The sequence below is a fragment of the Xylaria bambusicola genome (assembly GCF_022495145.1).
Source record: "Xylaria bambusicola strain CBS 139988 unplaced genomic scaffold F5B22scaffold_2, whole genome shotgun sequence".
NCBI classification, from domain to species: domain Eukaryota; kingdom Fungi; phylum Ascomycota; class Sordariomycetes; order Xylariales; family Xylariaceae; genus Xylaria; species Xylaria bambusicola.
The window spans coordinates 1382568-1404856 of NW_025953555.1; the positions used below are offsets into that span (position 1 = coordinate 1382568).

Sequence of the window (22289 nt, forward strand, 5' to 3'; positions counted from 1 at the left end):
GCACTTTCATAAGTATTTGGGTGTTCGAAGTTGTTGGAGCAATGTGTGGGGATCAGCTCTCCCATTTCCCTCTGGGAGAGCTAGGGAGGCTAGTAACCGATCCGCCGGGCGAGAGGAAACACACATGCGCTCAATGAGGGTCCCAATCGACATGTGAAAGATTGCAACTAGGCGGGTAGATGTCGTTGGGACCATTTTTCATAAGCACATGTAGATAGGCATGGCAATTACTAAGTGTGTATGTATAGGTATACATGTAGGCAATGTTCGCAATGTCCGTAGCCACTCCGGGCGCGGGCATTGGTCAACCCTGGCTATCGGATTTGCAGGAAAGAGAACATAGAATAGGGTCATTTACTTGTGTGAATAGCTCCAGTGCCCACGTATCTTCATGTAGCTATACTGTAGTCCGAAGTATAGACAAATGTAGAGAATATACTTAACGGAGTGCATATAGGTATCGGCATATAAACTTGACAGGGACTGTAGTTCAAGTCTCCCGTAGCCAGAAAAAGAAAAGGGTCAGGTGAGTTATTTAGAGTTTCCTAACTCAAGCTTATATCTCTCATAGGTATTATACACCTGGGCCAAGCAACTGTAAAGCTTCCATGTCCACCGAGGGGACTGCTGCTTTGGGATAGATACCTACAGAGTAGATTACTGAGCTAGGTAGAGGCAAGATGAGATATTTTCAGTCAGTTATTTACCTATCACTTGGCATTGGCGAGGTGGCTGTCCGGACTCCTTGGATGAGGCTTTAGTGAACGAGTAACGGACACATAAGAAAAAGAAAAAAAGAAAGGCATAGGTGGAAGAGTCACTGTAGCCTCATCGATACCAACTCGGAAAGAATTACCTTCATTAATATTTTTTCATATTCATTATCAGAATTGGCTGTTCACACACGTAGAGCTAGACTGTACAGATAGCGAAGAAAAACCGAGCCGCCGAGGCGCAAGGGTACCGTTGACTGTCACTAAGGACTCTACCACGCGGCCGGGGATCAGACCTAAATATTAGTGTAGCCAGATTTTTTATTTTTTATTTTTTTTTTTTGGTTCCCTGGGCACACGGACCTTGAGCTCTGCAGCCTCTCTTATCCCTTGCCGCTACCTGTAGATGTGATCACATGTAGTGTACTCACGTAACTACGGTACACTACCGACATATACCACCTACCTATACCTACCTACATAGTACATACATATGGTACAGTTACCTATTTGCTACATACACCAAAGGCTACATTATCCATTATCTACAGTAGTACCTATACACACGCTTGTACGGCACTGTATCGGGATTGGCAGGCATCGAAATGCCCTCCGTGCGACCGGAATTATGGGTCCGGGCCCCGTTGACGCCATTGGCCAAGCCTGTCGCTCACTCAGAGGCTGTTCCACCAGAGCTCGCTATAGTACAAAGTAGCTCACTGCCGCCCTGCTGCTAGTGTGCTGTTGGCGTATCTGCTAGTGGACCGATGCGTACTGTACAGCATCTCCCCTGCACTATACCGCGGACTGTCTTTTATAACCCATATATGCTAGGCTAAGCACAACCAGGCCAATTTTCTTTGGACTCTTTCTCCCGTCTCCAGTCCTTTCTCAAGCACGCACCCGCCTGCTTTCCGGCCTAGATCCCGTCGCCGCTATCCATTGACCTGCTCCGGCGAGCCTCAATGGCCTCGTCTTCGAGGGCTCTCGCTCGCTTCGGCGCGGCAGCAACACGGTTGTCCGTTGCCGAGGCTGTGCGCCCATATGCCAATTTCGCGACAGCGACAGCAACCAAACCCTCTGCAACACGCCCCCTTCTCCCATCGCCCGCTGCCGTTTCAAGCGCTGTCGGCCCAATCTCTCGCCAATTCGCAAGGTCTTACGCTGCTGGCTCTGCTGCGTCGCCATCTCCCAAGAAGAAGCCCGGCAAGATCCGGACTACCTTCAAATGGTTGTGGCGCGCAACTTACCTGTCCCTCTTCTTCGGTGTCGGCGCTATTATCTACGATGGCTACTTGGATCGTCACCCAGACGATCAGTTCACCCCTGATCCGCAGAAGAAGACTCTGGTTATCCTTGGTGAGTCATAAATCTGCCAGCCGGACCTCCCCGTGATGGTGGTGGTGGGTGGCGCTGGTGATGGGCCAATGGCGACTAATCTGGGCTTTCGCTTTTTATAGGAACTGGCTGGGGCTCTGTGTCCCTCTTGAAGAAACTTGATACTGCTAACTACAATGTGGTCGTCATCTCTCCCCGCAACTACTTCCTGTTCACGCCTCTGCTGCCCTCATGTACTACCGGAAACATCGAACATCGCTCTATAATGGAACCCATCCGCCAGATCTTACGTCATAAGCACGCTGCCGTGAAATTCTACGAGGCCGAAGCTACCAAGATTGACTACGAGCGCAAGGTTATCAAGATCTCGGATAACAGTGACATCAAAGGTACCATCAACGAGACTGAAGTCCCTTACGATTTGCTTGTTATTGGCGTTGGCGCGGAGAATGCTACTTTCGGTATCCCTGGTGTCCGCGAACACAGCTGCTTCCTCAAGGAGATCCGTGATGCCCAGGCCATCCGAACCAAGATTATGGACTGTGTAGAGACCGCTGCCTTCAAGGATCAGGATTCTTCTGAGATTGATCGCTTGCTTCACATGGTCGTCGTTGGAGGCGGTCCTACCGGTGTTGAGTTTGCCGGCGAGCTACGTGACTTCTTCGACGAAGACATCAAGAAACTGATTCCTGAGATCTCCCCTCGCTTCAAGGTTACTCTCATCGAAGCTTTACCAACCGTTCTTCCCATGTTCTCTAAACAGCTGATTGACTACACCGAAAGCACTTTCAAGGAGGAGCACATCGAGATCAAGACGAAGACGATGGTCAAGAAGGTCACAGACAAGACGGTCGAGGCTCAGGTTACTAACCCAGATGGCAGCAAGTCTGTGATCACCATCCCCTACGGTCTTTTGGTCTGGGCTACTGGCAACGCAGTGCGCCCCTTAATCAAGGACCTCATGTCCCAAATCCCTGCTCAGAAGGACTCAAGGCGTGGCTTGGCCGTCAACGAATACCTTGTCGTTCAAGGAGCACGTGATATCTGGGCCGTTGGTGATTGCGCTGTCGCTGGATACGCTCCTACTGCACAGGTTGCCGCACAGGAGGGTAACTTCTTGGCGCGCTTATTTAACAACATGGCTAAGACCGAATCGCTCGAGAACCGGATTTCTGAGCTCAGCTCCAACTTGAACCTCAAACCCGGAAACGTGGCCGAAATTACAGCCGAGATTGAAATCCTTGAAAAGCAGCTCCGTCGCATCAAGGACGTCAAGCCGTTCAACTACTCTCACCAAGGTAGCTTGGCTTATATCGGCAGCGAGAAGGCTGTCGCCGATATTGCCTGGTTAAACGGAAACGTCGCTTCCGGTGGCAAGCTTACTTACTTGTTCTGGCGAAGTGCCTACTTGAGCATGTGCTTTAGCAGTAAGCTTAATCATTTGTAGACCGTCTAAAAGTCCTCGTACTGACAGTTCTTAGCGCGTAATCGTGTGCTTGTTGCTCTTGATTGGATCAAGGCCAAGCTTTATGGCCGTGATGTCTCCCGGGAGTAGACTCATTTGCGCCTCACTTTTCGCCGAAGAAAAGAGCCACAGCAGCGAGAAAACGAGTTTTACTGAGTAACTCAAACGATAGGTCGCTGAAGAGCCGCGTCAATCTCGGAGTTTGGGTTGGCAAATTCAGAATCAGACTAATCATCCCTCCCTCACCTGGATAGATTGGGAGGGGGTGAGTCGTGTGGGCCTAGACTAACTAGCTTCATTAAATTACGTGTATGTATATGTATGTATGTGTACACGGGGACTGAATTCGATAGAACAGGGACATTGGGCAAACGGTTTATCATAACATAGACGAAAGAGGGAGCTTTGGTTGATTGGAGATGCTTTTGCTCCTTCTTTGTGCAACAGAATCAAACCTAACATTGGCATGGCATGGCTAGGATAGGGTAGGGATAACTCCTGTCGCGGTGGTTCGATACTTTTTCTTACGTTGTATCTCTATAATATATCATTCATACACCAAGCTATACCTGTCTTCTCTACTTGCTCTTCTTTCGCATTGTTGTCGTTTAATCTTTAGATTTTACGATCCAAGGTCCGTGGTTCATACCACACAGATAGATATACGTAGATGCGCATTGCCGCTAGTATTAGACCTACGTTAAGCAAGCTTGGACTCGCAGTAGCGGTATAGACGGGAGGATAGGGTCTAAGTCCGTGGAATTATAGAAGTGGTCTCTTGTCCTTCCCCGTACTGTTTGAGGCTGATGCCGTCTTTAGGATCCTTACTTACTTTATCCGATATAGGAGAGTCGGGCTGAGCTGAATGATCTTATGACATCCTAAGATGAATATCAGGCATAGAAGCTCAAGCCAAATACTAGACGTTGGCTGACGTGTCAATCTAAGAATGTGTATGTATTCGTTCTTATGCTTGTATGTCTATGTAATGTCATCCCAATGCCTGCAGTACGGGCGGCTGCATGTAGCATAGGCTCTAGGTTAGGTTATGCTGGCTGGAGGCTCTTGGTTCCAGGCCTTGGGTTCCAGGGTCTAGTAAACACGGGAGCAGATGTAGCTCAGCAGGTTTGTTGTGTTGAATGGAATGCTGATAAAATAGACTAGATTTGGAGGACTTGGGGTATTTATTTCGACTTCGGTTCCCTTACCACTATAAGTGGTACTCAGAGTCAGCTACCGAGTCTCTGAGCATAGTATAAAGAAGTGCTAAGGTATAATTGCCGTCTGGTAAAGGCCAATTATACTCATCAAGTAGCTCTTAGAAGCAAAGAAAATGTGGTCATAGTACTTACTAGCAAATAGTTTAATGGCAGTGCCATCATCGTTGCACTCTAGCTCTTCTGCGAACTTGAAGCCGAAGCGTTCATAGATCTGTATATTGGGCACGTCGCGACTGGATTCAAGGTAGCAATTCATGTCTTCGGCGTCGGCTTGGTCTGTGACGGCTTTCATCATCAGGCGGCCAACGCCGCGGCCCTGAGCGTTAGGAACAACGACCATAATCTAGAAATAAACTAGGTGGTGAGATGAAAGGCCACATAGAATTGAAACGCCTGGGCTTACGTTTAGAAAATAGTAGCCTCTCGGGTCTGTCCAGACGGTGGATTGTACTTTCGATTGGGCCGCTTTCCAGATCCAGTAACGCTGAGCAGAGTCATATTAGTATCGCGTTCTATGGAATCAAAGTTCGAAGGTCGTGAAGAGAAGCATCAAGCGTAGTTTGGTTTGTTTTGTATGATTGACACATGCACCCAAACAAAATACTCAAGACTAACGATAGCATTGGCCACGACTTTATCTTGGGATTTTAACCCAGTAGTTCATCCCTTGATCGAAAACTGAATTCAAAGATGAGTGCAACTTGGAGGACTCGAAGGACCAAGTTCAGAATCTGTCAAACAGTACCGGACGATCAGGAGATTTTATGCGAATCCTTCGAGCAAGATTTCTTCGCGATGATCGACGTACCTTAACGTTCAGCCCCCCACGGCCGTACCAAATATTCATACCAACTTGGTTGAAATACAACCGCCAATCCTCAAGCCAGTCGTACCAGGTGGGAGACTTGCCAGCTTGCTGTGGTCGCAACCAACAAGCGACACCAAGGACTTCATCACTACCTTCTTCTTTAGCCACGTGGAAGATGCCGTTACGCATTCCCCATCGACAGCGTATTCCTAACGACACCGCATTGCGTTTGGCATTAAACTAGTAGTGGCTGGTTAGCTGGGAACCGGCTTTGCTTTGTCGGGCTATATGTATGTTGAACGACGGAAGCTTTGTTTCAGCGTCAAGGGAATTTTGTTTACTATAGACGGGAGAATAATGAGAATGCTGTTGCCAGGAACACGTGTAAGACAGACAGCAGGGCTGGGCTGGCAAAACTGGTATGGGATCTAGCATGACAGATCATGCAAATGCTTGAAACCTCAGATGTGGTCGATCAACCCCTTTCGTATTTGTTGATCTGGGAAGCTCCGAGTAGCCGAACGAGGGAGATGAAACCCTGTTCATAAGATACGCTTGCTTACCTTGGTCTTATCGAATACCCAGTTATTGTAGGGATCTTCGGCGAAGGCCTCTCTGGAAGTAAAGGTGTCACATTAGTACGAGCTAGAAATGACCAATGGCCAAAACGCCAGGCGTCATATTGCGACTTTGAAACCCATGAGGGCCTTTATCCCTTTAGGTGGAAAAGGCAGACTGAGCCCAGGATCGAGACTAGAAGGGCGGATATGGCAGGATATGGCAGGGCCAAGCTTTGTTCAGTTGAAGCTTGAAATCTGTGACCGACCAAGGACAGGGCTAGGCACTCCACTCACTGAATGGCAGCAACAGCGCCGGGGATATCTCGCTCCGCTAGCAAAGAGACCTGTACCGGCATGCTTGGAGTGACTGGCGAACCAAGGGCAGTGGTTGGTGGATTTATCCCGACTGGCTGAATGATACACTCTGGTCGCTGCGTAAGCGAAGCAGAATGGTGGTATCGTTCGTGTGATGCGACAATGGGGTTGTTTACGGGGCTCTGCTCCTTCGCATTTGCCGCCAGGGCTCGGTTTCCACGTTGTGGCTGATGATCCAGCCTACCAACGGGTACCACCTGGGCAGGAACGTTGTTGAAGGTATCTGATACTCACTGCAAACAAAGGCAGATGGTAGTATACCTACATGTATGTACTTCGGTTATCTACATCCCACACACCAACCTTCAAGGTATGTACATACCTGGCTGGCTCGGTACTCGTTCTGGCGCCACAACAGACGCCATTATCTTGTACATACCTGGTAGTAGATACCTACCTACAATGTACCACCTAAAGGCTGTCAGAAGTGGACGACTGCCTAAAAAGTACACTTCAACACAACGCCACAGCAACCACTGTGTCGCGATACACATTCAATCGGTGTGGTCTGATGTGTGCTACTTCATTGTAGGCCATCGTGTAATCGTGTACTTACCTCTGAGTAGCTGTTGTCAGGTCTGTTACAAGTGGATGGCCCTCGCACAGGTCCCTACACACTGAATGAAACCCTGGTCCGTTCCAAGCTGATCCCTACCCCTGCTGAGACAAGCTACCCCGGAGTCCTGGCCGAGTCTGCCACAAGTAGAGCCTCAAGTCTATGCAATTCCACCCTTCGACGCACCAGAGACCGCTGTCTCATATACTCCCAGCGGCTCTGGTTGGCTCCCCTCAACCGTCCGCCGACAATCTATCGCCAGCACCTCGCAAAGACCAGCGTAGACACGCTCCCGCCTGCGTCAGTTGCTGCGTCACCCGTCACCCAGTCTCCCCGCACAAGCTTGACCATACACCCCTGGCGCCTTGGCTGTCTGCCTTTGCCTTGGTCAGACCTTGGTGTAGCCCATGTACGGACTGTAGTGTCCATCGTAAAGCCTCATGGTTGTATTCCTAGTAGGGTAGAAAATTGTCTCAGCTCTCGTCACCGCCTGCCACCTGGTACTATATAGCAGGTAACCGACAGGGGCTGCGTGATACCAAGATTCTACGGCAGGCCGTCGACAGATGTAACCCCCATGGCCGTGTCAAGGGACCGAACCATCCATTAATTATTCCATTATGGAGCTAGGCCGCCGTCTGTGGATTGAGCTTGACTTGTCAGGGTATTAACGAGATTCGGTTCCCTTGCCGAATCTACCTTTCTCAACTTTTGACTCTCTCCAAATTTTCGATCGCCATTCTTTTACGCTTCTTTTTTACTTGGGGCTGGTCCCGTTCGATTCTCTACTAATCTCAAGACTGGGTTCTTGGTTTGCATTCATACATAGCAGCGCTACTTTTTCTGAGGACATTCCTGGGCTCAACCTGATCATTTTTATACAATATATTATTAATCTGTGGTGGAGGTTATGTTATCGACTAATTCTTTGACGTTTACGTGCGAGGCATCGTAGCACGCAGCCTATCCAACGAAGGTTAAACGAGAAAATATGCCTCCATTATGCAGCGAAAAGCGATATTCTCGGAATAGTGGTCAACACAGAAGAGTGGCGAGCATGATTGCTCGGCCCGTTTTACTTGTCGGCGAACAACTTCACAACGACAATGAAGACACCAATGAGAGTGATGATAATACATCGCCGGACGCCGAAAAGTCAGATATCCGCTTCACTATAGAAAGAAGACAAGATGACGGTGATGACGACAATGACAACGGCAGAGGCAGAAACAGTGGCGATGGCCGGGGGAGAAATCGCAATAGCGACGATGATACTGAGGATGAGGGAGATGGGCGTGACAGGAGCAACCGAGGCGGCGGCCGGAATCGTTCTGATTTCCGTGAACAAGACGACGAAGATGGGGATAGCGACCACGAGAGGGGTTCTGATGACGATAGGGATGGCAATGACAGAGGTAACAGGGGCGGTAACAATAGGGGTGGCGGTAGTGATAATAGAAGTGATGATGATAGTGACGATGATAGCGACGACGATTCAGACTCTAGCTCAGACGATCAATCCTCTACTTCACTTCCTCCGCCACCCACGACGAGCACAGACTCCACTGTCGAAGCGAGTACAACAACACCGACTGTGATATCTATCACATCTATGGTATCTTCTGCATCTACTACATCTACACAATCTGCCTCTACATTATCCACCACGCTTCTATCTATCCCTGAACCAACGGCATCAGCTACGTCACAAACAAATACCATACCTACTCTTACACCGGTTAGTCACCCAAGCATGTTGCAATTAAGACACTAGATATTGATAGGTAACAGCTGCCTGCCTTGCCTGCTTTGGATCCTTCTTCTGTCACGACGTCAGCTACGGCAATTTTAGTCACAACAACGACAGACAACGCTGATAATAGCCTTCCTGCCTCGACATCGGGTGCACTTGCGGACTCCTCAGCATCGACATCATATCCGACTAATGCACGGGGTAGATTCGGCGACAACCATGGCGAGGATGGTAACGGTCATTGGAACGGCAGAGGGGATGGAAAAGAGGACGGGAGAGGGAACGGTAGGGGAAATGAAGGGAGGCTCAGTGCGACGTCAGAACGAATACTAATTGCTGCTGGGTCAATTGGTAAGTAGTTACTGGATGATTCCACGGGACTACTAGTCTAATAGGCTGACAACTATTGAAGGCATTTTTATCGTGCTCTGCTTCATCTTCTGGGTGGTCTATCGGACCATCAAGAAGTCTAAGCAACCTGGTCGCAAGAATCGCACCACTACCTGGACGTCCAGGTTATTTCCTTGGCGTAGAAAGCTGGAAACGACAAAAACTCAATCTTTCAATAGTTTCAACGAGTCCAATGAGGCTTTACCCGCGTACGACGCAGGTAACAATAATCCAATAGAAGGATATGGTTATTATGACCAAAGGAAGTTATACCCACTGCAATCGGAAAGCGTGGCATATCCCTCAGCAGCGACGCTTCGGAATGGCATGACATTAAAGCAGACCGTGGAAGGCCAGCCGCTGCCGCCTAACAACTACATGAATTCATACCCACAGCCCAGGAATCAGATGGTCGACATCAATGATGTCGATTCGACCTTACGATCAAGGATGCCTGGCCCGTACTATAACCAATCTGAATTCGCCCGCCAGCCATCCGACGCATACGATCCGACACAGCGACAAGTATACCGCGCGAGCGAGTTATCGTCGTTGTCATCGGGCTTCGGAGATGGTGACATAATAATACCGCAGCCGAACGCCGCGTTAGCAAAAACACCAGCAGCGGCTCGAGAGGCAGCGAGCACAGATGAAGATTCAGGCAATATTCGCCCGTTCTCTTGGATGAGCCGGACCGGGACCGAACAGCAGCACAGAGACACTATGTACACCACAGCAAGCGACCGCCGATCCAGGTTTCGCTCGGTAAATAGCTGGGTAGATCAGCAAAAAAGGCGAATGAAGAAAGCCGCCGGCTGATATCTATCTCATCCGGGGTAGTCCTTATCATTATCTTTCGTTCAATAGGAAGATACGCCTTGAATGCGAGGTTGTGTTCGGAGTTGAAAACAAGATACATAGCGCCAAACATATCATTTTCGTTTGAAGACAAATTGTCAAATAATTTAAAGAAAGAGTTTATTTAGCTCATAGCTATCTATTCTCTATATATACTCTAGAATACAACTCAGTAATGACACGGTCCTCCTCCTACTAGAAACTTTTATATCATTCTTCCGAACAAATCGCAGGCGTAGAAGATGGATCGAGTACGGAACCGACCGTAACTAACTGAGCGTATGTCATGGCGATATGGAGTTTTGACCATACCCATATAGCCTCTAATCGTCTCATCGGCGTTGTAACTAGAAGGTCAAACTCAGGCGCTACGACCAATTATAATGGTGAAACGTAATGTGTAGGTTTTTACCTTCACATTCAGCAACGCCCTAGTTCCTTAGCTGATCAGCCTTGCAGTATATATAATTCTTATCTGACCTTTGGTACTCGTGTAAGCACGGTGATGGTAGTACCATCGTCCAAAATATCTTCTTTCTCCTCTAGTCTATAGCCTCCGAGACGTGGTAAGATAATCGTCCACGTTAGCCAATATATAATTCCGAACAAAATGCTACAAGAGCAAAGTGTCAGCAAGTCTCAATACTCCTTTTCCCCTTCTCCTTTCCCATACGGCTGTACTATTTCACAGATTTCTAGATTTCGGAAAGGAAGAGGGAGGAAGGGGGAGAGAGTGTGTGTGTATCAGTGGACTTACATCCCCACTCCGACAACAGCGTATGTTGCATACCATAGCTGGCCAGGATTCGGTTTGGAAGGCGGGAAGAACGGTGCTGCTAACAGCGCGACGCAAAACAGAGCTCTAAAGTAAACTGCCGGCATCCAAGCTTTAAAAGGCCGTTTGAGATCAGGCCGCTTGTACCGCAGCCAGATGAGACCAATGGTAATAGCGAGGCCATAGATCTGACCCGGGTACCCTTCTACTTCTAAAATGAAGGAGTACACCTCGCTCGTAGGTGGCAGGGCGATGACGAGAACGGAGGGGATATAATGGACGATGAGACCACCCAAGGGGGCTCCAAATGGTTTTGAAGACGAGAGATACCTCGAGAATGGAAGGAAGCCTGCTCGCGCTACCTCCTGATTGAGTCGGGCCTTGCATATTTCAAGGTCAGTGAGTCCACTGTAAAGAGAAAACATCCGGCCGGACTCACGAGTGCAAAAGTAACTACCATGACATTACCAGCTGCAGAGATGGCTACGGCAAGGGGAAGGAACCGTCTGCCTAGATTCTGGCCGAACACGCGCTCGAAGAAAAGCGCGGCGATAAGCTGCCCGCTCTGCTTGATCTCCTCTACGGGTACCACTGCAAAATACGCAACGTTGGCCAGCAGGTAGAGGAAGCAAGCTGTGACGAGGGCGGACAGCGAGACCGATCTCAACGTCCTGACTGGGTCTTTGACCTCGTTCAAGACATTGTTAAGGTTTGTGAGCCCGGCATACGAGTAAAAAACCTTGAAGAGCGAGGTAGCAATGGTCCCGAAGCTCCAGTCACTGTCCTCCCACAGACCTTCCCAGCCCTCATATCTGAACGGTGTCATAGGTGCTTCGTCGGGGCTACTACTGCTATGTGCCGGCTGGAAAACCACGACGTATAAGGCTGAGAGAACCATGAAGATCACCAGTCCGACTTTGATCCAGCCCAGGAAATTCTGAATCCGTATGCCTGCCCGGTACCAGACTCCGTGTATTACGGTGATAGCTGTAAGTAGGCCGATAGCAAGCCCCTTGCGCCATAGGTCGGCAGGCTCCTTGTCGAACGCGAAGAAGACGTACTGGCTGAATATGACGCAGTTACTTGCCGTAAAACCTAGTAGAACGGCCTGGGTGGCGACGAGAGTTGAGGCAAGAAAGCGCGGTCGCGCTACACAAAAGTTCAGCAGTCAGAATATCACTGTTTATAGAGCAAAAGGATCCACGTCACGTTTTCAGGGGGGAGTTTGAGGGACCATATAAGTATCAATGACTTCCGCTAAAAGGGGAAAGGGAGAAAAGTCCTTGGGATATGCATACTGTAAGTAAATTCGAGATAGACTTTCTCGCCCCCCGAGCGCGGCAGCATGCAGCCGTACTCGAGACTGACAGCCAAGCCTGCGGCGACGATAATAGCGCCGACAACCCAGATAGACAGTGACAAGCCTACGCTTCCTACCGACTTCAAGACGACGCCCGGCACGGCGAAGATTCCGCTCCCGATGACACGGCTAATAGCAATCACGTAAGCACTTTTCCAGTCAAGCGTTCGACCAAGTGTTGATTCCTCAGGGATCACATCGTCTTCCAAGCGGCCGTGCTCTGGCCGTGGGGCCTGTCCATTCTCATCTGGAGATGATACGGCAAGCAGAGGCCGCTGCTCATCTTGTGGGTCATGGGCCATATCTATGACTTCGTTTCGGGGGGAGGGGGGGAAGTTGTGAGTTCAAGTCCGGAATATCCGTGTACAGATCCGCCGTGATATCGCGACTCTATTCGAGACCGTCTTCACCAATATATTATCATACAGACAACAGATCACAACTATATGTGTCGATGCTCTCTCATATCAGGAGGTGTCATGTCAAGACGAGAATGTGAAGAACAGGTGATGTTCGAAGCCATGCTTCAGCTTCCCGGCTTAGAAAGCTGGTGATAATGGATTGCGCCATGTGAGGTGAGAGGATCTGCTGACAAAAGCGAACCAAAGTTATCCGTTGGGGAACAGTGACTGATTGTTGATGTTTGATGTTTTGGGTGGTCGCACGCCATATGTCACAATGCTTGCATCAGCGAAGGAGCACAGCGAGAGATTACCCTTGAAGAAGCGCTAGGACGCCCAACCCCCAACCGCAGCCACGATTCCTGATTACCTACCAAGCAAGATATGTAGTGCATACACTGATAGATGTTAGAAATACCAATGTAATCTTTTCGTAGTAGACTACAACGACCAGTCAAACGTCTATGTCTCGTGTCAAGTAGAAAGGTTTCCTAAGCTGAACTGCTCATATATAGCGAAACATACGGCTCTTTGCCCGGATATGTCTGGACTCATTGCAATATTATGGAAATTCAAACATGAGACATAAACTGAAGACTCATGGATAGAATCCGCGGCTCTTCATATACTAGCAGAAGTATTGACGATATACTGAGTACGCAAGGGTAGCTGAGCCTCAGTCAGCGTGGTCGCGATAGCATACCAGAGTGAGGCTATTACAAAGCTTTGCCCATAATACAGTAGACCCAGTTACTCTCCGACAATTAGATGAAGAGATCGCAGGGTACTGAAGCACGTCGAGAATGTCAGGCCCAAATCGATGTGTCGGAGTGTGCAATATGGCAACAAATAAGTCTTGATCGTTCAGGCCCCAGGGTCAGTGCCTTATAATTGAAGATAGACCATGCCACCTCCTCAGCTTAAGCATATTCCGAGAATGAGAAAAGGTATCAGTATTCTGTTCCGCGCTGGCAATGTTACTCAGAACCACCGTCGGTATAATGTCTTCTTCTAGTATTTACCTAGTTTAACAGTTATTTGGTTGTCCTATTGAAGAGCGAACACAGCCTCGAGTGGGCGCAGTTCAAGCTTGCAATTAGGCAGCTAAATAACTGCCAAGGCGCAATTGCTGCGTACGCCAGCTTGGGAAACCGCAGGTCATGGGTACTTACTTAAGTATCTATCCCCTTATCCTCTTGGCTACATATTGTACTATGTAGTGCCTCGTGATACCGAGGTATTACCAAAGTGGAATGTAGGTACGTCTCAGCCCGAGTTCAGCCCAATCCCATCCCCGCTGTCTTGTGTTAAGCAGAATCCATCTAAAGATCTTTACAGTAGTCTAGTATTTTGTTACGAGGTTACCTGTACGGTGGGCCACTACCACAAAGTGCGAAAATAAAAAATCAGGTTAAGTGCGGGGTAAAACTTATTTTCCAACTTTACCTAAGGGATCTAAAAGTTTTAAAAATATAAATAATTATTTAAATACGTATTTTAAAAGTTATATAAATAATCTATAGCTTATATTAAGCATTATAATTATTTAAGTTATAGCTTTTAGCTATATAGGTTTATATTATAAGTCAGTATTATAGTTAGTACTATAGGTTTATATTATAGGTCAGTACTATAGGTTAATATTAAAGGTCTGTATTGTAGTTAGTACTGTAGGTCTGTATTATAAGTCAGTATTAAAGGTCAATATTGCAGTCTGTATTATAGGTCTGTATTGAAGGTCTGTATTGAAGGTCTGTATTAAAGGTCTGTATTGAAGGTCTGTATTGAAGGTCAGTATTGCAGTCAGTACTGTAGGTCTGTATTGCAGTCAGTACTGTAGGTCTGTATTAAAGGTCTGTATTGAAGGTCTATATTAAAGGTCTGTATTATAAGTCAGTATTAAAGGTCAGTATTGAAGGTCTGTATTAAAGGTCTGTACTATAGGTCTATATTGTAGTCAGTATTAAAGGTTAGTATTAAAGGTCTATATTAAAGGTCCTATTTAATGGTTAAGTTATAGCTTAATTAATAACTTATTATATATACGCTTATATATAGTTAACCTTTTTATATATAATTTATATAAGTTAATTATAATATAAATTATAATAAAAACTTATAATATTAACCTTTAATATTAACTTATAATATAAACCTTTAATATTAACCTATAGTATTAACTATAATATAGACCTTTAATATAAACCTTTAATATAAACCTTTAATATAAACCTTTAATATAAACCTTTAATATTAACTTATAATATAAACCTATAGTATAGACCTTTAATATAGATCTTTAATACAGACCTTTAATATAGACCTTTAATATAAACCTTTAATATAGACCTTTAATATTAACCTATAATACTGACTGCAATATAGACCTATAGTATAGACCTTTAATATAAACCTTTAATACTAACCTTTAATATTAACTTATAATATAAACCTTTAATACAGACCTATAGTACTGATTACAATATTGACCTTTAATATTAACTGTAATATAGACCTATAATATTAACTTACAATATAGACCTATAATATTAATTATAATATAAACCTATATAGCTAAAAGCTATAACTTAAATAGTTATAAAGCTTAATATAAACTATAAATTATTTATATAACCTTTAAAATAGGCATTTAAGTAATTATTTATATTTTTAAAACTTTACTTTATACCCTTTATTATATTTGGTCCCCTTAGGTAAAGTTGGAAAATAGGTTTTACCCCGCACTTGACCTGATTTTTTTATTTTCGCACTTTGTGGTAGTGGCCCACCCTATACCTGCTCAACTCAGGTACAGTAGGTAGGCGGTTCAACTAAACGAGCTAAATACATTGTAGTTTTGGGGGCGGCTTGGTCTGTTCCTGGGTTCGGGATCTGCATTTTAGTGCATGTACTAGTACCGCCGCCATGTCTTTGCTGCTATTTTCAGGCTCATGATCCACGTGGAGGGGCATCTTCGTCATCCCGCCTCGACAGTGCTGCGTAAGTTAGTACTTGGACGCTCAATTCTGTATACCTAATATACGCCATTGCGATCGCCTCGCTCATTTTCCGCGGTGCTATCACCTCTCCCTCTTTAACCCAGCTGGGTCCTAAACGCTTCACTCTTTGTTCCATTTGTTCTGCATCGGGGCCCGTCGCGATCTGCCAACGACGAACTGTGCGCTGGTTCCAGATATCCTGCCATTGTATTCCACAATGCTCGACGAAAACCTACCAACGTTCTACTTCAGACAGCCCTCAGATAATCCTCTCTCTACAAATCTGTATTTTACTCAGAATGGCTCCGAACCCGTTGCCGAATACACCTTACAAAGACTCGATCCCACGCTTCCTCAGGCCAGGAATAAATATGCCATAGCACTGGGTGACGCCAGCGCTCACGGTGTCATCTTTGCTGAGGTCCTTATCGAGCCCGAATTCCAACAACCTAGCCTCTCTGCCGCCGAAATCCGTGCGCGCAACGGTGCTCCTACAACACCTGTTCCCATAATACCTGAAAGTTTCACAGTTCAGCTATATAATCCAGACCAGCAGGTTGTCATCAGAGGAGAGAAGAGCACGTGGATGGGCAAAGAGTCCTTTGAGTTCGAGATCCCACAACAGACGTTTCGTACACCGTCGGCATCGCAGATCGATCGGCAACAAAACAACCCTGTCACCAATAGCCTCACACCCAAGATTATGTTTAAATGGAAGCGCGAGAGCAAATTCAGCAAAGACATGACCTGCTACATGACGGGGCGCTCTGTTGGTGGTAAGAAAAGCAAGGAACCTGACATAACGGTCGCGTTATACCAACACGGGCGAGAGAAGGCCGTCACCATCTACGAGCCCAACCTACAGAGGGTGGAAGTCGAAGACCGCAAAGGTCTTGAGATTGTTCTACTTCTAGGCGCAGAAGTTATTCGTGAGATTTATTTGACACCTAGTCGAGACTCGTTCAATGTAGGTGGCGTGCCAGCGAATAAGCGCAAGAACTCCAAGCCCCTAGGCAACAGCCCGGGTTCCCCTAAACCGGATGCTTACACCATGACCTCTGGCATCGGGGTTTCTGTGCCCGCAGCTGTAAACTCGCCAGCAGCACAACAGCCTACTCAACCACCCACGAACTCACTGGATGATCGTGAAAGGGAAAAGAGGGATAAAGCCGAGCAAAAGAGGATCAAGAAAATGTTAGAAGACGAGGAGAGGGAGCGACGGAAGCGGGATGCCGAAGTAGAAAAGGAGACCGAAAGACTGAGAAAGGAATTTGGCATGGAAGGGCAAGATTTTGGGCCGAGACCTAATCTACCTCCACGCCCCGGTCCAAGCGGCAGTACAGGACCGAGTCGTCCCGCATTACATTTACAGACTCCGGCGCCGCCGCCGAGGCCCTTAAGCGCCGGTCCAAGACCTACTGGGCATAGTAGTTGGTTCTCCGGTCCTGCTATGGGTCCCGGAATGCCGCCTCAGCCCGCATTCTATGGACCGCCCCAACCTCAACCCAAACCTGGACGGCGGAGGGGTGGGAGTGGAGACGGCAAGATTCACAAGAAGAAGAGCACCTTTTTCTAGGAGATTATGGGGGATGTATAGAAGATAGCCTTCTGTAGACTGTTACGTTTCCAGCGAACTTGTTTTTGAAAGCAGGCACGAAGGTCTGAATACACCTAGCATGACAGTTAGTTGATACCCATTATGAATCCATTTAATTTGTTTCCTCCTATCCAATCTAAGCATTAACAGCCTAGGTAGTGCCTTTCAATAATAAATATAGTCCTTGCCTTCTATCCCTTCCTACTGGTGTACACCTCAAGCATCAAGCAGGAAGGCAATGACAAAGCACCCTCACACTCATCACGGCATATCCAGCAACATAATTTAGGTGCAACTACTTTCCTTCACAGATATTACTTCTGTCCCATCCTGGTCCCCGTCTTACCCAAGAATTGCTATTACTCTGGCAATTGGTTAACATATTAGCTTAGTGCTAGTCCCACAGGGCAGTCACACCCCTTCAATCAAGTCCATGCCTGGAATAATACAAATCTCTCACATCACTGTTCCACCACTTAGCCTTAGGATAGGTGCCCTTGACCCAGGCATTTCTCATTGAACCATTTTTGAAGAGTTAGGCCGATCACCACTTGCAAGACAGGAGCCTGACATTACTATCATCCAAGAAAGGTAACTTACAAATCTCAAGTCACGCGTGGCAAGCCTCACTAACCCTCTCAGACTATCAGGCCAATATAGCATTTCTTAAGATCGTCCGAATACGCACTGAGATGACTATCTATAAGCTCCTGCTGCTGCTTTTGTCGTGATTAGCACAGCTGATTCCTACTTCCTCGCTTCTAGTATAGAGTTGCCATACCATAAAACTTCTCAATACAGATCAGCCTTCTGCATAGCTCGCGCACCTTCTCAAACTTCGCCCAGCGAGCAATTCGCTTGAAAATGCCTTCGATACTTAAAAATTGTGTGGTGTCGATTGCAGGCGATCTTGATGACAACGACTGGCGAGAAGAGAAGGTGAAGCAGTGGGTCAAGTACCAAGGAGGCAAGTTTACAGACACCATCGACGAGAATGTCACCCACCTCCTGTGCACCGAGGCGAACTACAAGAAAAAAATCGCCCCCGTTCGAGCGGCACTCATGAACAAGGCAACGAAGATAGTCTATCGCGATTGGCTCGAAGACTCCAGTGAGTAATCTCCGTATCACTATCCCCATTCATATCTCGATGCAATACAGGTCATACTGCAGCTATAACTGCATTTCAGAACCACTGGGCCTTTGAGGCGTTAGTTGAGAATGGTAGTTTCCTAACCTTGGCCCTCGCAGTCAACAAGAAGTCGTGCTTGAAGACGCTAGAGTACCAGCTGGATGCGAAAGAACAGAAGGAGAATGCTAAGAAGCGCAGGCTTGAAAAAAATCAAAAGTGTTCGAGCAACGCGGAGTACTTTGTCGACGAACGTAAGCCATGGAATGCGACTTTAGAAAATATATATGTATATACTGACGACTGTTGTAAAGGATTCTGGCATGCCTACCACGATGAAACCTTTTTCAAATATCAGGTTCAACTCACGCGTGCCGATGAAGAAAGTGGCGACATCCGCGAAAAGCATTTAATGACTGTAAGTTAACAAATTTTCAATTAATCTTACGCTCTCTCTACATCTCAGCAACTGACTAGCCAACTAATCATTACTTTTACCTACTTAGCTTTGGGAAAGTAATGCCAAACCGTACAACTATATATGCACTACCTTATATACAAAGCGCAGAGAGACAAGTAGAGGTCGCTTCCCAGAATCTCCAGTCGATTTCAATACAGCCTTCAGGAAATTCAAGGGGTTCTTCAAAAAGAAAACGAATATAGGGTGGGATGATCGTATCAACAAGGTGGGCACCACGAGCCCGGAGTCCTTTCAGTATCAACCACCTGTACGTACTCATTTCACGCAACCACTTTGATGTTTTTGGTTCACTGTTTCTTCGAGGCTTTTTGCTCGTAGGTCACAGGATTTCTAACGTTGAATTACAGAGCGGCGGTAAGCCAGTAGGTATCATTAAGCACCTCCTAGATACGGCTAAGAATAAAAAACAGCACAGTAATAACCATTTAAAATCAAAGGCCAGCGAGACCTCTCGCAAGCATCCCAGAGAGTCGTATGTCGCCAATAATAACGCAAATGAATCTGACAATGTTGAGCGTTCTGCGAAAAGATCTCGGCATGAGGGTGCTGAAATCGTTTGCTCGCCTGTCGAGGTTAGAGATGTCTCTTCTAAGCCTAAGCAGAGCGATATCATCGATTCGAACACTGATGGTGAATACGGGACTATTCAGGTTACCCACGAACAGCCGCCCGGAGATAACGATACTGCCAGCGAACGTGAACTCCAGTTAGAATCGAGTAATGAGCAGCCTAGCGATAGATACGAGCAAGAGCAGGACTCTCCACAACAACAATACGACACATCGCAAAGTCTCTTAGACGACGACAAACATATACCGTCATATGGCCCGGAAACGAGCAACGGAGGACCCGGATATCAATTCGAGACCAGCAACACTGAAACAGCCATACGTTGCACAACTCCCGCACGTGACAAAATCACATACCCCGAGGTCGAAGACGATTACTACACCTATGATGACGATTATGATGGTCACGATGCCGAGGCTTCAGTGATGGATCCAGAAGCAACCGGTCCCCCCACCTCAGCCTAATGTATACCCCAGAGACGAACTTTGGCGTAGGTCACACGAGTGGGTACTTGATTCTCCGAACTAGAGACGAGTGTGCGATCTTACGAGATGTAGAGACGCGAGGTAACGACATGCGATAAAACATATGAAGACTACGAGAGAAAAAAAAAAAAAAATTATAGGCCCCTATTTACAAGACTGGAGGAGTGAAAAAGTCCAGATTCAGATCTGCGCTGATTTTATGTCCATGCTTTACAATCTGCGATGATTTCTCGGGCGAGCAGGGACACGCTCGAAGGCGCTATGGGCAATTCGAATTATTAAACGGGATCAGACATCTCTGTTCCATTTCAAGATGAGGCATTGCGGAGAACTGCCAGTCGATATACGGGCTCTATACTTATATTCATACCAAAATGGAGGAGGAACATATCGGGTTTAGCTATACCCCAGGTTAGACGGATGGGCCGGTAGATAACCTTACAACGTAGATTTAAATACTCACATGTCTTCATAGATTCCTAGGTTTGATGTGCATCCATGTACAGGTATGGTTCCTGAGCTAATCACGATGAAGAGAAACAAGATCGCCGCAAGCCGTAGGCAGCATCATCCTCATGGAAGTAGATTTCACTAGAAGCATTCCCTCCTCACATCCTATCAACCAGGACGCATTGCGCTGTATGAGACCATACAATATCGACGTACATACATCTCGTCAAGTCATCAGTCATTTCCCGCCGTTGTAACACATGCATGCTAACCTGACACTTTACGTTTGTTTGGGTCTCTGACCCTGCCATCAGTAACACTTGGTACTATGCTCGTCAGACACTCATTTCCAATGATCTGCCCTACTTAGAGACAATTTGCTGATCAAAATCTGCTAATCAAAATCTGAGCTTCGGAAACACAAAGACCAGCAACACTGCGAAGACGGCGAGCCCCGCGATCCACGCATATAGGATCATGCGGCCCCACCAGCCCTTACCCTCGGTGAGACGGCGCAGGCTCCCCATGCGTCCTGCGACACCATCGAGGTTTCGCTCGTTGCGATCAAGCCCTTTACTTGCACCCTCCAACACATCTTGGTCCTCGCGCAGCGCCGTCGAGAAGGCATGCGTGGACGCTTTTAACGCTTTTGCCATTGAGACCATGGACTCAGTCAGCTTGTCTTGCTCCGCACGATGGTGGTCTAATATTGCCTCGGCCGTCGCAGTTGTTGTAGCTGTGGTTGTGGACGAGGCTGCGGCAGCACCGAGGAGCTGAGAGCGTAGCGCACTGGTTGTTGTTGCTGTGTCTGTTACTGGGGCTTTTTGTGCGGCGATTGCGCTTCCGCGAGGACGAAGTGTGGGTGACGTGATTGTGGTTGTAGCATGCGGCTCGGGAGGCAGTGTTGGCGAGGCAGCTGTCACAGGTACTATTAATGGCGAGGCTTGCTTAGTAGGCATTGGTTGAGGCGCTGCTTGCTTTGGTTCAGGTAAAATAGTCGACTCGCCCTCACAATCTTCACTTTCTTGTTGCTGCACGTCTCCTAACTCGTCGCGGATATGGTCGGCTGATCTCGAGTCAGAGCTCTGACTCGGAGTTGGAATGATATCTCCTAACAAGTCCTCGCCCTCGTCACTGTCATCTTCGTCGCTGTCTATGCTTATGTCGTCGAGCTCGCGCAATCTCTCCACAAGCTGTTCGAATATGTCTCGTTTCTGGTTCAGGTCGGCCTGCATCTCCACTCTCCTCGAGTGCACTTTGATAGCTAACGCATCCTGTTCTAACTTGGTGAGGAGAGTGCGAGCGTACTCAAGGTTCTGTGGTGGTGCAGGACGGTTAGAGAGACAGTCTATCCAAGAACCAAACAAGGTATATCACTTACTATACCAGCCTTGTTGCGCTCATGCTCGCTCGTTCGCAGGCTCCGCTCTCGCTCGGCGTCGGCGTGTAGAATACTCTGTTGTAAGCGACTGAGCAGACGGGTAAGGTCCGTTAGCGAGTCGGGATTGGACACGCTTCTGTGAGGCGTGATGGGTCCCTGAGTAAGTCGCGCCATACGGTATCCTCACTCGATGGTGTTTATCTGGTTGAAACAGGAGCTGCTTCGTCCTTGGATGTGGATATATCGAAGCTTGATGTAAACTTAGGTAGCTGTTGTCGTAGTAGTGTAGTATTGCAGGATGGTGAGCGCGGAATCATGAGCTTCGAATGAAACGGTTGGAGGGGCTGATCGGCGTCGAGTTGACACGGGCGGACACCACGCGTTGTCCACTTAGTTGCGTTAAGTACTTAGGCCCTACATGGGTACTTCACTGTTGTACCCTGGGGCCTGTCTGGGTACATACCGTATTACCTGAGATTATAGAAACAACGCGCCGTTGAGAAAATCGAGGTGGCGCTTCCTAATAAGGAATTATTTCCACTATTCTCAGCCTTAGTACCAAATAAAAGACCATTTCCCCAGTAAATTCTGCCTCAATTAGGGAAAGGCTGCGATTTTCTCAACG

The 22289-nt window shown here is 47.3% G+C and overlaps 7 protein-coding genes across 7 annotated transcripts; 4 read left to right on the forward strand and 3 right to left on the reverse strand.

The window, feature by feature from the left end:
• Positions 1–1678: 1678 nt before the first annotated feature.
• F5B22DRAFT_632994 (uncharacterized protein) lies at positions 1679–3606 on the forward strand (the record flags this gene model as incomplete). Its single annotated transcript, XM_047976773.1, has 3 exons — positions 1679–2072; positions 2174–3478; positions 3533–3606. 3 exons carry the CDS (start codon positions 1679–1681, stop codon positions 3604–3606), a joined length of 1773 nt encoding a protein of 590 aa, XP_047835886.1.
• Positions 3607–4690: 1084 nt separating this feature from the next.
• Positions 4691–6594, reverse strand: F5B22DRAFT_163652 (acyl-CoA N-acyltransferase). The gene is made up of 6 exons (XM_047969259.1): positions 6399–6594; positions 6108–6159; positions 5545–5784; positions 5140–5220; positions 4869–5079; positions 4691–4726 (listed from the first exon to the last, which is right to left on the reverse strand). The coding sequence occupies exons 1-6, from the start codon at positions 6458–6460 to the stop codon at positions 4701–4703; spliced, it is 672 nt and encodes a 223-aa protein (XP_047835887.1). The 5' UTR covers positions 6461–6594; the 3' UTR covers positions 4691–4700.
• Positions 6595–7745: 1151 nt separating this feature from the next.
• On the forward strand, positions 7746–10657 carry F5B22DRAFT_163773 (uncharacterized protein). Its single transcript, XM_047969260.1, has 3 exons — positions 7746–8773; positions 8827–9139; positions 9201–10657. Exons 1-3 carry the CDS (start codon positions 8027–8029, stop codon positions 9995–9997), a joined length of 1857 nt encoding a protein of 618 aa, XP_047835888.1. The 5' UTR covers positions 7746–8026; the 3' UTR covers positions 9998–10657.
• Positions 10220–13125, reverse strand: F5B22DRAFT_163980 (methionine permease). Its single transcript, XM_047969261.1, has 6 exons — positions 13098–13125; positions 12110–13013; positions 11251–11960; positions 10794–11191; positions 10449–10649; positions 10220–10383 (listed from the first exon to the last, which is right to left on the reverse strand). Exons 2-5 carry the CDS (start codon positions 12471–12473, stop codon positions 10508–10510), a joined length of 1614 nt encoding a protein of 537 aa, XP_047835889.1. The 5' UTR covers positions 12474–13013; positions 13098–13125; the 3' UTR covers positions 10220–10383; positions 10449–10507.
• A 2236-nt stretch (positions 13126–15361) lies between these two features.
• F5B22DRAFT_586321 (uncharacterized protein) lies at positions 15362–17440 on the forward strand. The gene has a single exon (XM_047973542.1). It carries the CDS (start codon positions 15789–15791, stop codon positions 17145–17147), a length of 1359 nt encoding a protein of 452 aa, XP_047835890.1. The 5' UTR covers positions 15362–15788; the 3' UTR covers positions 17148–17440.
• On the forward strand, positions 17441–20294 carry F5B22DRAFT_586323 (uncharacterized protein). The gene is made up of 7 exons (XM_047973543.1): positions 17441–17759; positions 17811–18279; positions 18420–18551; positions 18612–18715; positions 18804–19025; positions 19126–19851; positions 19906–20294. The coding sequence occupies exons 2-6, from the start codon at positions 18033–18035 to the stop codon at positions 19810–19812; spliced, it is 1392 nt and encodes a 463-aa protein (XP_047835891.1). The 5' UTR covers positions 17441–17759; positions 17811–18032; the 3' UTR covers positions 19813–19851; positions 19906–20294.
• F5B22DRAFT_586325 (uncharacterized protein) lies at positions 20172–22200 on the reverse strand. Its single transcript, XM_047973544.1, has 3 exons — positions 21665–22200; positions 20297–21599; positions 20172–20233 (listed from the first exon to the last, which is right to left on the reverse strand). The coding sequence occupies exons 1-2, from the start codon at positions 21836–21838 to the stop codon at positions 20682–20684; spliced, it is 1092 nt and encodes a 363-aa protein (XP_047835892.1). The 5' UTR covers positions 21839–22200; the 3' UTR covers positions 20172–20233; positions 20297–20681.
• Positions 22201–22289: the final 89 nt, after the last annotated feature.